The sequence below is a fragment of the Scyliorhinus canicula genome, chromosome 7 (genome assembly GCF_902713615.1).
Source record: "Scyliorhinus canicula chromosome 7, sScyCan1.1, whole genome shotgun sequence".
Taxonomy (NCBI): domain Eukaryota; kingdom Metazoa; phylum Chordata; class Chondrichthyes; order Carcharhiniformes; family Scyliorhinidae; genus Scyliorhinus; species Scyliorhinus canicula.
Window position 1 is genome coordinate 61,660,299 of NC_052152.1, and position 15,863 is coordinate 61,676,161.

At 41.1% G+C, this 15,863-nt stretch overlaps 1 protein-coding gene across 2 annotated transcripts in view; it reads left to right on the plus strand.

The window, feature by feature from the left end:
- The first annotated feature begins 8,877 nt into the window (after positions 1-8,877).
- Positions 8,878-15,863, plus strand: part of srpx (sushi-repeat containing protein X-linked) — an 83,080-nt gene continuing 76,094 nt past the window's right edge. Inside the window, exons 1-2 of one of the 2 annotated variants that reach the window (XM_038802145.1) lie at positions 8,878-8,901; positions 8,996-9,082. In XM_038802145.1, the coding sequence (XP_038658073.1) occupies positions 9,016-9,082 (67 nt within the window). In that variant the 5' untranslated portion in view covers positions 8,878-8,901; positions 8,996-9,015. The other variant, XM_038802143.1, reaches the window with a different exon arrangement.

A 15,863-nucleotide genomic window follows, 5' to 3' on the forward strand; every position in this document is an offset into this window, starting at 1 on the left:
CCATTTTGTGTTGGGCAGTGGTCACCCCAGGTGGCTACAGCATTAAAACATAAAATGCTGGACTTTAATCAATTGTAATTCTGTCAAGATGATGGGCACTGCTAGCTACCCAGATATCTAACAGAAATTCAAAACCCCCTGTAGAGGATGAAGTTACGCCTTCTCCTGTTGGTTTCTGCTGTTCTCAAATGTGCCAAAGGTTTCTAAGATGAAAGACCAAATAAGCGATTACTTGTGCAGTAACAATGCCTGCAAATTCCTGTTTGGAGTATACAGACAGGAGTTATAAGAATTAATTTTTCCAAGCCAGAAAGAGAAGCCAACTGCAAAATCTACTGAAGAGAGCAGTATGGGGTCATTTCAAACTCGTATTGTCTCCAGCAAGGTGCAGTTACCTGAACTTCAATTCATCTCCAAGGTTTTAAAAGAACCAGCTACCTTGAAACGGCCAGAACTTTAACAACCCATGCCTTCAGGACAAGCAAAGGACTAAATTGTGTATTCTTTTAACTTTTATTTGGACTCTAACTTGTTTTACTTCTGTGATCTGTGTGTCTGTTGCCGCAGTTTTTATTATTTTTCCTTGTGTTGACTAACTAGGAAACTAACTCTTTGACTCAATAAAACCTTGTTTGATTGGCTCCTTATTAAAAAATTGTTTAATTTGGATTGGAAAAGGCATTTATGTGGAAAAGACATTTTAAAAACCATAGTTGCAACAAACTGAGGGGGCTAAAGACAACATCTTGATTTGGAATTATATTGTAATTTCTTCACTGTCACTGGATCATAATCCTGGAATTCCCGACCTTACACCACTCTGTGCACCTACAACAGATGGACTGGTGAAGTTCAAAAGGGTGGCTCATCACCACCTTCTCAAGGGAAATTAGGGATGGGTAACAAATGCTGGCTTTGCCAGTGACATCCACATTCCATGAAATTTTTTTTAAAACCCCGCTTAGAACCAAAAGATTCCATTTATGGCTATACTTTGTTTCTGAATTTGAAATCAATTATTCCATCGTTTTAGTTTTCCTTACCTCGGCTTTTACCAGAACAACTTGTTTTTATATTGTGTCTTTAATATACTAAAGTGTCTCAGAGTGTTTCATAGAAATGTCAAACAAAGTTTGACACTGAATCACATGAGGAAATATTAGGATAGATTGCCTAAAGTTTGGTAAAGGAGGTTGGTTTTAAGGTGAATCTGAAAGGCGAAAAAGAGGTGTTTGGCCAAAATGTTTATGGAGGGAATTCAAGAGCTTCGGACCTCATCAGCTGAAATCACAGCCCCTAATAGCGGAGCAATTGATATCAGGAACGTGCAGGATATCTGGAAAGCCCTTGGGATTGGAGGAGGTTACAGATTTAGGGAGAAGAAGAGGCCACAGAAGGGTTGAAAATTTCAAAATGGCGGCATTGCTTAACCAGGAGCCAATGTAGATCAGGAAGGTCAGCGTGACTTGGTGCGAGTTGGAAACTAGGCAGCAGAGTTTAGGATAAGCTTAAATTTATGGAGAGTAGAAGATGAAAGCCAGCCAGGAGTATGTTGGAGTAGTTAAACCCAGATGTAACAGACATGTTAACAGGCAAATAAGAATGTTAATAAATACCACCAACAAAACTTGTTGATATTCTTCCCAGATATTCATTTGGACTGAAAATAAGCATGTATTTTAATCTATTATTTAATAATCATATTACCAGCCTCTATAGAAATGATGATTCATGGTGTTATTGCAGATGACACGGTTTAAAGGAAATTTCACCAAAAATCCTGAAGTAAAGGAGGTGAACAAGCAAATAAAATCAGAGACATCAACTAAAGACCTCTCAACTGGAGATGAAGCAAATACTGCAAATGTAAATAATTCTTCAGAAGATATTGAAGGCACCGCTTCATCTACTCTGAGAAAAACAGACTCGATACGGAGTGGTTTTAAAAACAAATATAAATCAATTACATGTGTGTTGGTGTAAAGACCCAAATTGGGCAAGGAGAGGTAACATGTTCTTTCTAACTAGTTCACAAGAACAATTTGCACTTTAATTATATGGCATCCAAAAATGTAACCTTTTTTTTTACTTGCGTACAATCAACAATTATGTGTCTACATAGGTATCAGTGTTACTAGAATCACTGTCTGGAGACCTGTAACAAAACCTTTGATAGTTAGCAAATCGGGTTTATTTTTACAGGGTTTCAACAACAGTAATGACATAATGTTTCAATAAATAATTTGATCAGGAGAATGTAAATGGTATATTTTTGTATAATTTGAATGTTTCAGAACTGTGGCTTTAATGGTGCTTTTCTAACTTTGTCACTTGCTAGAAAACGTGCAATTTGTCAGTATAAATAATTCACAATTTTATGGCAGATGTAAATAGTTTGACAAATGTTTGAAAATATTGTCCTCAATATAATTTCCTAACAGTACACTCAAACATTTTATATTCATGTCAAATTTTACTTTTTGAATGGAAAACTGTCAAATCAATTTGAGGTAAACATAAACTGGGATTTTCCGGGATTCTCCACAATTCTCATGTTTTTCAGAAAGTGAGCAATAAAATGAAACTTGGCATGTGACATTTCAGCAGAATAAAGTGACTAAGAACTGTCCTTTCAGTAAAACGTTATCATAAATTTTGTGATTTAAAGCTGGTTTCAATTTACAGTAAGTTGATAAATATGATAACATTTTAAGTGCCTTTAAGAACACTGTCCTGCAATTTTGAACATAAATGTTGAATAAAATATGTAAACCAACAGAGTTATGTTGAGCATTTTAGCTGCTTTATTCTTTTTACAGCAGCGGATTGTAAATGTGGTCCTCTTATTCTTTTCAGTGAATAGGAATAATTGTGTAATATCTTCAACATCTTTCGCGATATAAACAATGGAATTTTAAAAACTGTTTTAACGAAATGGTTCCACTTTATTTGCTGTGATTTTTGTACCTCGGTATTTGACTAGTTTGGTTACAACTGCATTTTATACTCCCAAATGCCTAAATCTATGTCCGTCCATTTACTCACATACTGTTGCAGTTCTCAGTTTTTGCAACCACGCCCTTGCCTCTTATTCAATGACCTTGTCCCCAGCAAAACTTTCACTGTTTCCACACTGGTCCTTCCTCTGCTTCAGCCTCTTATCTTCACTTCCCAAAGCATAAATCTCTACTTATCAAGAACTTCAATCCAGCCAATTTCAAGTTCACTAAGAAACATCAGGCCTGCGATGAAAGAGACACTGAGACAAATTTCACTTTCATAATTACTGTTTTTATCTTCATCTGAATCTAATTCTATCTGTGTGAGATGGTGCGGGTGAGTCGGATGAGTGAGCCCTCTGGGTCAAGTATGAAAGAAATAAGATAACCATCCTCATTTTTGAATACACAAAAGACTGCTGCTGGGTTAACAAAAATTGAGTAAATCACTCCGAGGGTTAAAAAACACACACAAGCAAAAAAAAACCATACAATATCTAACCATGACAATATGCTAAGATGTTGTTGTAGAGTGACAATCTGCAATTCACTCCAAAATTGCATTAATTCTGAGTAGTGTTTTTTTTCCCTTCAATTTCCACTTACATTTGTTTCCATATTGCCAAAGATAAAACCTATCGTAGTCCAGTGCAGCAGGCTGCATTTGATAACATTTTTAAAACAATTTATTGCATTAAAAATATTCCGTCATCTATTTAGTGATAACTTAGTGCAGATTGATTATTACAACTGTTCATTTGTGAAGGCAGGCCACATAACCATACAATCCTGCTGTCAGTTATTCTGTTGAATCTTTGCCGAATGCAAATGCTCTGTATTGGGGCCATTTGTATTCATTATGCACATATGATGATTTAGATTCAGGAATTTAAGGAAAAATATGGACATTTTCTGAGTCACTAAATTAGAGGGTATAACAAATGAGGAGGATTATGAAAGAATGCAGAGGAACACACAGGCCATTAGATTGGACAGATATGTAACAGATGTAGTTCAATGTAGAAGAATGTGAAGGAATATGTTTTGAAAGTATGAATAGAAGAAAAGGTTTGAACCTATCCAGTTTGAAATTCTTGCTTTTATCCCAAACTTTGACTTTTGAACTTTCACAGTCCTTATCCTTGTGACCTTACTGTGCGCAAATTGTGTTTTCCATAACAGAATAAAAATATTTTGGTTTCTGTAAAGTGCTTTGGGACATCCTGAGGTTGTGAAAGACGCTATGCAAATGCAAGTTATTTCATTTATCATACTAAGCTTAGTTCCTGACATAACTTTAACTTTTGTCTACTTGGAGGGACAGCATGGTGGCGCAGTGGTTAGAACTGCTGCCTATGGCGCTGAGGACCTTGGTTTGATCCCGGCACAGGGTCACTGTCCGTGTGGAGTTTGCACATTCTCCCTGTTCCTGCATGGGTTTCACCTTCACAACCCAAAGATGTGCAGGTTAGTTGGCTTGGCCATTAAGTTGCCCCTTAATTGGAAAAAAATAATTGGGTACTTTTAAATTTATATTTTAAAAGACTTTTGTCTATTTGGGAGACTTGGATGTTTGAATAACTTTGTTTATCTGTGTTCATAGCACTATGTTAATGGTGATACTATGACCAAGGCAAATATGCAGTCACAATTTTCATACAGTGCAGAAGGAGGCCATTCGGCCCATCAAGTCTGCACCAGCCCTTGGAAAGAGCACCCTACCCAACCACACACCTCCACCCTATCCCCATATCCCAGCAACCCCACCCAACACTAAGGGCAATTTTTGGACACTAAAGGCAATTTAGCATGGCCAATCCACCTAACCTGCACATCTTTGGACTCTGGGAGGAAACCGGAGCACCCGGAGGAAACCCACTCACACAGGGGGAGAACGTGCAGACTCCGCACAGGCAGTGACCCAAGCCGGGAATTGAACCTGGGACCCTGGAGTTGTGAAGCAATTGTGCTAATCACTATGCTACCGTGCTGCCCCAATTTTAATAAATAAAAGATTTTCATTTTGTGGTAAAATTTTTGTCCCAAATTTATATCTACTCTGTTTGTTGTAGCTGAAAATATAGACGATTGAGCATACTTTAAGTGATAAATTTATCATAATTTGATCTAAAATGTTAGTGACATCTGAAGATTCAAAATGGTAGATCAATGAACATTACTTAGTCCAGAGTATTGTATAGTAAGATAGCCTTAAAAAAAATGGTTGTATGGAAAGCAAAGTAACACAGTTGGGTGACATACCTGTTACATTGTGTTTCTTACAGTCTGTAAGTTATATTGAGGCACAAAAGAATGACATTGAAAATACACTGAAAAGACTACAGCCTTTTTGAAAAATACTGTTTTTTAATTATGAGATTCACAAAAGATAAGAGAAACTCATTGAAAGTAAATAGAACTTAGCAGGTTTGCTTTTTGTCATGTGTCAGCTTGGTGTCTCTCCTGCAGGAAAATACTGACCTTTTTTGTAAAAATGGCTATTCCCCCTCCCCTCTTATGTATCATGATTTTACACTGCACCAGTTGTGGTAAGAAAGAGAACCAGTCTAGACATGTGGCTAAACCCATGAGCAGTTTCCAAAAATATCCAGCCTGAAAGGAAAAATCCACTTTAACAGGTTTGGCAAAGATTCAATAGAGTAACTGATAGGAAGATTGTATGGTTATATGGCCTGCCTTCACATGTGATCAGCTGTAATATTCTATTGCTCTCAAGTGTATTTTAGTTACACTGGACGTAACCTAACAAAAACAAAATCCTTTCTGGACGTGATTAGAGGGGTAGTTCCAGTGTTTATAGCACCGGCAATGATGATACCGCTATATAACATGAAAGGCCCCACCGAGGTTGCACTCGGTTCTAACACTGAGGAGCTCCAATGAGCGGAGCTTCTCGACCCCCTCTCGATGCGACCCCTGCACCCCCCAACTTACCTGTTGGGGGGTCCTCGAGCCCCCCCACACCCCACCTCATTGGCAGGGCACTGATATGGGCCAAATGGTCAGAATGGGAAGATGGATTATGGGCCTTCCCACCCAGAACCTAATTCTGGTGAAGGTTGAAAGGCAGCATGGTTCAAGTATGTCACCACCTCACCCAAATAAATGACCTTCCTGCCTCCAAGCTTGCACCAGTGAGAGCAGAAGATCCCATCTTGTTCTTTGAAAATCTAATTTACTTAGGTGTTTGGTTATTAAATGTTATATCACTCTCATAAGTGAGTCCAAATTCCCTCCGTCTGTAAGAGTTGATCCATTAGTTTTGAATCCAATTAAACATTGTGTGACCAAAATACTGACAGACAAATCTTTCTCTTACTGTTTTTAACTAGTGGAATCACCCTTTACAGAGCCTCTCTTCTGCCTTCAATAAACAAAACAGTGTCACAAATTTGGATCTCATTTAAATTATGAGTTTAATTTATGCTTAAATTATTTTTCAATGTTATTTTTCGAAATTAATAAGGAAACAACTGATGTACATATTTATTTCTATCAGATCCCCAAAGTAAAATTATTCCGATAATTCTAAAGCAAAAAAAACTTGAACGGCTCCTTACCTGTCCCAGAAAGAATTTACTTAAACTTCTGACTTTTTAAAAACTATAGATATTGAAAGTGAAATCACAAAACAAATCTTTTTTTATTAATTCTCAGGATGTTGTGCCACTAGCAAAGCCTGCAGTCATTGGTGATTCCTATATACCTAGAGAAGGTGATAGTGACTCTTACTATTGTGTGGTTAGGTTGAGAGCTGCAGCATTTTGACCCAGTGACAAGAAAGTATACGGACCTTTCCTGCTGATTCCCTTATTTCCTATTTCTTTTATTCTGTCAATTTCATTTTTGGTCCATGGATCCTTTATGGAGGCATACCTTTAAATCAAGCAGAGGAAGTGAGGAACTCAAAAGTTGCAAAATAGTACATTCCTCTATGAGTTATTAGATTTTGAACAGCAGAACCCAGACTTTATGGCACCTGAGAAATTAGAGGGATTTAATTTGATTGGTTGGCTGATGGCCAAGGGATTGACCAGGGACAGTATCCTGCCCGTCAACAGACAACCATTAGGTCCTGCCATGCAAGGTTTTCAGTAGACCAGCAGAAAGCTTCTGGACTTTGAGAGGAGAAGCTGTGTTGCTATTTCTCTCTCCCTCAAATGTTGGCTGCTTGCTTTTGTTGTGAATCTGCAAAAAAGCCCCTGGATCCTCAAGGTGGAAGCAGCACTTTCTCTCTGCTCTCCTGCCTACTGCCTTTGGGCGGCATGGTAGCACAGTGGTTCGCATTGTTGCTTCAGAGCGCCAGGGTCCCAGGTTCAATACCCACTTGGGTCACTGTCTATGCGGAGTCTGCACGTTCTCCCCATGTCTGCGTGGGTTTCCTCTGGGTGCTCCGATTTCCTCCCACAAGACCTGGAAAATGTGCTGTTGGGTGAATTGGACATTCTGAATTCGCCCTCTGTGTACCTGAACAGGCGCCGGAGTGTGGAGACTGGGGGATTTTCACAATAACTTCATTGTAGAGTTAATGTACTTGTGACAATAATAATAATAAAGATTAAAGGCAGAAGTCTCTCGACTAGGATTAGGAAGGAGTTGATGGGAGTTTGAAACTCACTGCCTGAAAGGGTGGCAGAGGCAGAAACTCTTATTGCATTTAAAAAATATTTTGCTATGCACTCGAGGTGCAGTAACCTACAGGATTGCGGACCAAGAATGGGAAGTGGGATTAGGTTGGATTGCCCTTTTTCAGTTGGCACAGACATTATGGGTCGGATGGCCTCCTTCTGTGCAGGATTTTTAAAAATTCCTTCATGGGATTGGGGTTTCACTGGCCAGGTCAGTATTTGTTGCCCATCCCTAATTTCCCTTGAAAAGGTCATAGTAAACTGCCTTCTGGAGCCACTGCATTTCATGTGGTGTGGGCACATTCAGGAAGGGAATTTTTCTGTTTCTAAAACCATCTTTAAAATCCACTTTGATCAAACTTTTGGTCACCCCTTGTTACCTGCTTCTTTCGCCCAGCATCCATTTTATTGATGTGATCTGTGATATGCTTTGGGATAGTCTTCTACGTTAAAGGGACCATGTGAATGCAATATGCAATGTAAACATCTCCCAACAGGTTAAGACCTTGGCTACATAGGAAACCAATATCAAGAATTCCAGTTTGATGCACCAACATATGTGTTGGTCATTAATGCCATATCTTTTAGAGTACAACAGTATACTACTTTCCATGAACACTTTTTTTTCTTTCAGTATTGGGAAATTTACATCTCTTTTTGACACTTCTTAAAATTTGATTCATCACTGATCTGGTTCCAAACATATAATGTGACTGTCAGATTTTAAAAGTATCTTTTGTTTGGTGGTGGCTTGTCTTGCTTTGTGTTGGTGCTAACATTTTAGTCAGTCAAAGAAATGTGAATAAAAAATAGCACATTTAGTTGGTGCAAGTAAATTCCTGCGGTGAAGTTTATACTTTCTAAACAAGATGCTCCTGTTTGTGAGAAAGTCGACTGGATTTGCTGCATCACAAATAAAGTGATGATAGAAAATAAATTACATTCCCAGTTGTGTTATATGTGTGCATAATGCAATTAGAACTTCAGTTATGATTTTTTTTAATGCTTTACTTTTTAACGTTATTTGCAGCATTAAACTGAATCCTTACAACCATAAACATCTCAATCAGAAACAAAATGCAGAAACATATTGCAAATAACGTTTCCCATTTTTGTCACTCTGGCAGTTACTTAACAATCCAGATAATACTGTACTGCCCCCCCGCCCCCCTCCTACTGTTGCTAGAATTAGGGGGGGGGGGGGGGGGGGAGATAATTGGGCACAGCACTTGGACATTGTGGGCTGTGATCAGGTAGTTTGGGACTGGCTTGGGGAAGTGGTTTCCGGTAAAGGCGGTGTTTACTCGGAGTAGTTTAATGTAATTTTTTTTCACTTATACGTTGAAGGGGAATATTCCGAGCTCAACATGGACATTCCTATCAAATGCCTGTTTCTGTCTATTCTGTGCATCTTTACAGCGGAGGCGTACAGAGGTAGGTGCACGAGCCCGACTTTTGGGTGTTCCAGGCGGGCTTTTCTTTTGCAAAATTTCTGTTTCTGGTTGATTTTTTTTAGAGTACAAGGTCGGTCTTTATTAATTCATCGCTGGCGTGCGGAACTGCTTCCTGCAGGAAAAATAGGGGAGGCTGGATGGTGGTTCCACAAGCTGGTTTTGAATGTTTTTGAGAGTTAGACCGGTTTGAGGAGAAATATGAAAACTTTTCACCCTAAACTTGAACCCTAACTACTTCGAGGCGAGTAAAGTTGGAAGTGTCTTGGTTTTCGGTGCTCGCGGCTGGGAGGGAGGAGGCGGAGAAATCTTTTGAAGACAGCTCCAAATTGTTGCTGGTTGTAAGCTTCGCTAGCTGGGACTGAATTTAAAAACAAAACTCTGCAGGATACATTGAGCACTTGGTTTTGAGAAATAATTTGACAGAAACGTGTGTGTTTTAAGTGTGGAGTGAGCGGAGGTTGTGAATCCTGTGCAGGATGTACCTCAGACGGTGCGGTCCGGACTATATGGCATCTCCTTGTGTTCAGCGTGAGCCCGGAGCGGCTGCAGCTCTGCAATCCGCCAACTGGCGCGTGGCATTGTAACCCTGCAGTAAAGAGGCACTCGAGACAATTCTTTCCTGTCGGGGATTTACAGCCAGCACCAAATCACCATTCACATACACTTTTATACCAACAATTGGCTTCAATTGCATCGCTTTACATGTGCCCACCAGTGAGAGAAATTTGGAAATGTTAAGTGAAAAACCCAGTTGAAATATTGGACTCTCGGGCTCATCCAGCAATGGTTGTTTTCATTGTAAGATGTACAGGAAGATTATTTTTAAAAAAACAAAAACAAATTTTAAACAACAAAAAAACTGAGGCCGTTGCTGCTGGATAAAATTGCATTCTGCATTTTGCCTTTGCATTAGGTTCAGTTGCTGACCCTCGCTCGTTGTCTTCCGCCCCAACTGCACTGAATGTAGAATTCTGAACTTTTATCTTAAATTCTTATGTGACCATTGCAAACTCCAGCGTTTAATTAATTCCCTTCGGTGCTTTGATGCATGCCTCTACCTCCCTTCTCCTGAACATTGTTGGTAGAACCCCGGGTCACACTCTCGAAACCTTTCTTCTCTGCTTCAAACTCCCCTTTAATGACCAAACCTCTGGTGACCTCTCTCAATTTTGGAATGCACTACGAATTATCGTTGCTACGTATTATATAAGTGCATCGTTCTGATAGGCAATGATAGCATCCTAATAATGTAAGGCACAAGCTGGAGCAGTGATGATTCTTCTGCCACCACTAAGCTCGATATCTGTCCCTTCCACTACCAGCACAGTATAAGTGCAGTGAAAGTGCTACCTTCAAGATGCAGTGCAGACACTCATAAAACTTACTGTGACAGTAGCCCTCAGTTCAAAAGGGAAAAGCAGCAACATATGGGAACATCGTTGCCTACATGCTCTCCTTTAAGTCATGCAGACTGATGGATATTATATATTATTATTGCCAAAGGACAAAACGCTACGGATACTGGAAATCTAAAATATAAACAGCAAATTCTGGAAATAGTCAGCAGGTCAGGCAGCATATGTGGTGAGAGAAACTGAGTTAACATTTTAAGATCTGTGACTTGTCGCCAGAACTGAACAGTGTTACCGATGTACCAGGCTTTAAAGCAAGTGTCGACGGGGAAAGCTAGAAGAGGGAAGAATAAAAGGGGAGGTCTGGTGACAGGATCAAAATCGACTTGCACGACAGAAGGGATGATGGTGCAAGGCGGGTAATGGGACAATCCATTCTTGGCCAGAAGGTATGCCCATACCAAAATTAGCCAGATCCTGTGACCAAATTTTAATGTAGTGCACTTCAAACAAGCAGTTTTGTTTAATTTCATTGTTTTGCCACTGCCAGGTTGGGACAGGCAGCAGGTCTGTGTTCAGTTGACATGATTTGAACTGAAATATTATGCTGACTTGTATTTACTACATGATATAACAGGGGCTGGTTTAGCACAGGGCTAAATCGCTGGCTTTGAAAGCAGGCCAGCAGCACGGTTCGATTCCTGTAACAGCCTCCCTGAGCAGGCACCGGAATGTGGCGACTAGGGGCTTTTCACAGTAACTTCATTTGAAGCCTACTCATGACAATAAGTGATTTTCATTTCATTTCATTTTTTCATATAAGGGTTTATTTAATTGTATAATGCAAGGGAATATGTTGTAGCTTCGTAAAATGACGTGACCCAAAACTATCTGTGAGTGACAACAATGTATATTGCAATACTGTGCATTCTTGTAACAATTCACAAAAGATATTCTGTACAAATATGCCTGATTGGGACATCAATTTCCCCAGTCTATGCCGATCCTCAAAACTACAATCTATGCTGAGAACTAGCTTAGAATCATGTGTTGCTGCTACCATGGCCACAAACACTCCAAAAATTCCATTCACAGCTGACAGATCAGTGATAGAACTTGCACATACCAATCATGCCCCTGTCACCAATCCATTCCAGATGTAGCCCCATGTTTAATTGCCCTGTTGGACAAGGAATCCCCACCTTGCGAAGCTCTTGAACCAGCACTGAAATATGCATTTTAAGTTGTGGTTCACCAAGTCTGGACAAAATGCCTGGCAGACATTTGGCATTAGGAGCAAGTGATGTGAAGATTTTATTTGGAGCAAAGGAAACACCAAAATATTCTCTTTTTGTGGCCTACCCTTCCCACCAACAACTTGCATTAATATTGTGTTTTTAACACAAAAAACACGGCATGGTAGCACGGTGATTAGCACTGTTGCTTCACAGCACCAGCATCTCGGGTTCGATTCCCAACTTGGTCACTGTCTGTGCAGAGTCGCCACATTCTCCCTGTGCCTGCGTGGGTTTCCTCCGCGTGCTCTGGTTTCCTCCCACAACTCCCGAAAGACGTGCTCTTAGGTAATTTGGACATTCTGAATTCTCCCTCCGTGTAGCCAAACAGGAGCCGGAATGTAGGAGTAACATCATTGCAGTGTTAATGCAAGCCAACTTGTGACAATAAAGATTATTATTATTAAGAACAAAGCTTCTTCACTGAGGAATACCCAGATAAAATATTGAACCAGAGATAGGGATTTTTGGAGTGGTGACAAAGCTCAGCTAAAGTGGTTGGTCTTGAGGGAAGTCTTTAAAGAAGGTGCCGGTAGATGGGTGAAAAAGCTGAGGGAGAGAATTCCACAGCATGTGCCTGGACAATTGAAGGCACGACTGTCCGTGATCGGAGAAAGGGAAGGGGGTGAGGGATGTACAAGAGGTCAGACTCAAAATAATAGAGTCTTTTTGGAACTCTATGGCTAGAGGAGATGGCAGATAAGGAGGGATGAAGCCATGAAGAAATTTCAACACGAGAATAATTTTAAATTTGAGGCGCTGGAGAATTTTGACCAGTAAGAATAGGATATGGGCAGCAAGGTTTGTAGGGCATGGTAACTGCAATTACAATCCTTTTACAAAATGTTATGTGGAATATCTGTTTCTATTTCTTGAAGCAGCACTTGAGATTTTGCAAAACAAAACAAATGTAAGCATTTGTTAAATTGAAGTTAGTGGTGCGAACTGTAAACGGGCAAGAAAAGAAACTGAAAAAAATTGGAAAATGCTGAAAATACTCAGCATGATAGGCCACATTTGTGGATAAATAAACAGATGCGGTAGGATTTATCAAGGCACGAAAAAGAGCAGAAGGGCAGGAAAGAAGAAAAGTGTAGAAAGCTGGAAAAATTAAATGACAGAAGGGATAATAATGCAAGGTAAAGGGCAGAGGAGAAATAAAGGTACAAAAGATGTGTTTAAAGGAGCTGTAAATGGTAAAAGTAGAGCTATTTCCAGCACCTTGTGTCTGGAAAAATGGGAACTGTGGTTATGATCTAAAATTGTTGAACCAAATGTTGAGTTCGGAAAGTTTTAAAGTGCCTAATTAAACAATAAGGTGCTGTTTCATGAGCTTAATTGGAACAGTGTATGGCGCCAAGGTCAGGGAGGGAATGTGATGGGGAATTTATATGACAGATGACTGGAAGCTTTTGGACTGAATGGAGGTGCACAATCACCTAATCTGTACTGATCTCCCCGATGGGCAGCACGATAGCACAGTGGTTAGCACTGTGGCTTCACAGCGCCAAGGTCCCAGTTTGATTCCCCGCTGGGTCACTGTCTGTGTGGAGTCTGCATGTTCTCCCCGCGTCTGCGTGGGTTTCCTCTGGGTGCTCCGCTTTCCTCCCACAGTCCAAAGATGTGCAGGTTAGGTAGTTTGAACATGCTAAATTGCCCTTGGTGTCCAAAAAGGTTAGGAGCGGTTATTGGGTTATGGGAGTAGGGTAGAAGTGAGAGCTTAAAGTGGGTCGGTGCAGACTCGACGGGCCGAATGGTCTCCTGCACTGTATGTTCTAAATCAAGGAGAAAACATCATGTACAGGGAATACCATATATTAAATAGTAAGAAATGCAATTATTAATCACAGTTTCACCTAGAAAGAGTGTTTTGGGGCCCTGGCCCAGGTGGAAAGGGATAAGGTGGAAAGGCAGCTGTTGCATCTTCAGGTCTGGATAAAACTGCATGATTAAATCTGGATTAAAACTGAAATCCAGTCCAACTCACGCTGATGTGTGATTCCCTCCTGGGACGGCCCGCACCACTGATTTAGTGCACCTATAATCACCTGAATTATAGTGTTATTCATCTGAGTCTAAAGCTGTTTTAAAAGCTGCCAAAATTAAGGGGCCATTTGGCACTCGGGGTGTTCCTGAATTGGAACATGGAAGCAGCTTTGAAACAAGCAGGGAGAAATCTTCCAGGAACTGTTAGACAACTAAGCACGATGTCGCCGGTCCTTATTGTCTGCACACCAGGGCAGTGTAACTGGGGGATACCCCAAAGATGCAGTGGGAATGGAATGCCCATTGGAAGTTCCCAGGTACGGTTCGTATGGCAATTGTCTGGGAAGTGCCAACATTCAAAGGGCTATTTCCCTGCACTGGGAACCATCCGGAAATGGATGGTTTGACCTAGGGTTACATCAGTATTTACACAGAAAAAGTTGGAAGGATTAAAACCACTTTTCGCTTCTGGGTAACTATTCTAAGTGTGGCACAGTGGTTAGCATTGCTGCCTCACAGCTCCAGGGACCCGGGTTCAATTCCGAACTTGGGTGACTGTGGAGTTTGCACCTTCTCCCTGTGTCTGCATAGCTTTCCTCTGGGTGCTCGAGTTTTCTCCCACTGTCCAAGGATGTGCATGTTAGGTGGATTGGCCATGCTAAAAATTGCCCCTTCATGCCCAAAGAATACGGGGATAGGGTGGGGGAGTGGGCCTAGATAGGGTGTTCTTTCAAAAGTTTGGTGCAGACTTGATGGGCCAAATAGTCTCCTTCTGCACTGTAGGATTTCTATAGATTCTGTACAGACCCAGATCGACCTCCTGAAGGACACCCACAGTACCCCTGAATCGCCATGGAACCCCCCCCCCCCAACTCCATGAAACTCTTACCCCCCCCCCAGAGAGGGGAATTCTCATAGGTCCCTCCCCTCCATCCTCCCTCAAAGGCCAGACTCCTGACTTTCACCACGCTCCCTCTCCGCACCTGAGACATAACTATATCTGACCTTTCAACATCAATCCCGCCCCCCCCCACCGAACCCAAGGCTCAACCCGACCTAGCCTCCCCCACCGAGGCCTGACCTGCACCCCCTGTTGCCTGCTGCCTCATGGCAAGAAGGCTAGTCCTTGTCAGACCCTTCATGCACAACCTGACTCTGCACCATAAGATGCAATCCTTGTATCAAAGACAGAAAACCCTACAAACACTCAAGTCTGTGGACTGAAATGACAGATTAATTTACAGCCACATTGTACTTTGCCAGCATTAAATTCTGACAAAGGGTAACACTTCAAACTTTAACTTGTGACTTCTCTCCATGGATGTTCTTGCCTGACTAGCTGTGTGTTTCCATCCTGCTTTTGTTTAAGATTGCCAGCATCTGCAGGATTTTATTTATGCTGTTCTAGTGATGACTGCAGTCATCATCCACCTCTGCTTAGAATGTATGTTTGCAAAGAAACTCTGGAGAGAGATTTGGTGTTTTATTTTAAAGTTTACCTTGCAGCATCATAATGCAGGATTGTGCACTTTAAAAGCGGTCAATCTGGCGAAGAGTGCCCCTTGGACTCTCCAAAGCCTGCTGCCGTTTCAGAGCAAATATATGCATTGTGCATTCCATTGTCTCGGAATATATATTCAAGGATGCACTGAAGTTTGTCTTGCTCTTGCACCCTTATATCTCCAGGCTCTGCTCTCAGTCTCGCTCTTTCTCACATTCTTTTATCTCTCAGTTCCGCTCTTTCTCGCCGCCTTATCTTCCGGCTCCACTCCCGCTCTTTCTCAAATCCTTACATCTCCCGGCTCTGCTCTCGCTCTTTCTCCTGTTTTTGTATTTCCCGGATCTGCTCTCACTCTCGCAAACTTTGCTCTCACTCCCTCAACAAAATGACTCACGGGCTGCAGTCGAAACCCTGATGGGCCACAGGTTGCCCACCACTACTATATAGCCTATCTCCATAGCAACGTCGCATGCCTGGGATGTTCTAGCAGAAATATAAATTGATTATTTTTATTTACAATCTGGGACCTACATGAATAGTCAACATCTCTAACGGAGGCAATGGCTCTTTTATTAGACTTAATAAAGTTCCATCACAAAACCCAGTGTTTACAAGTTGGCTTTTAGC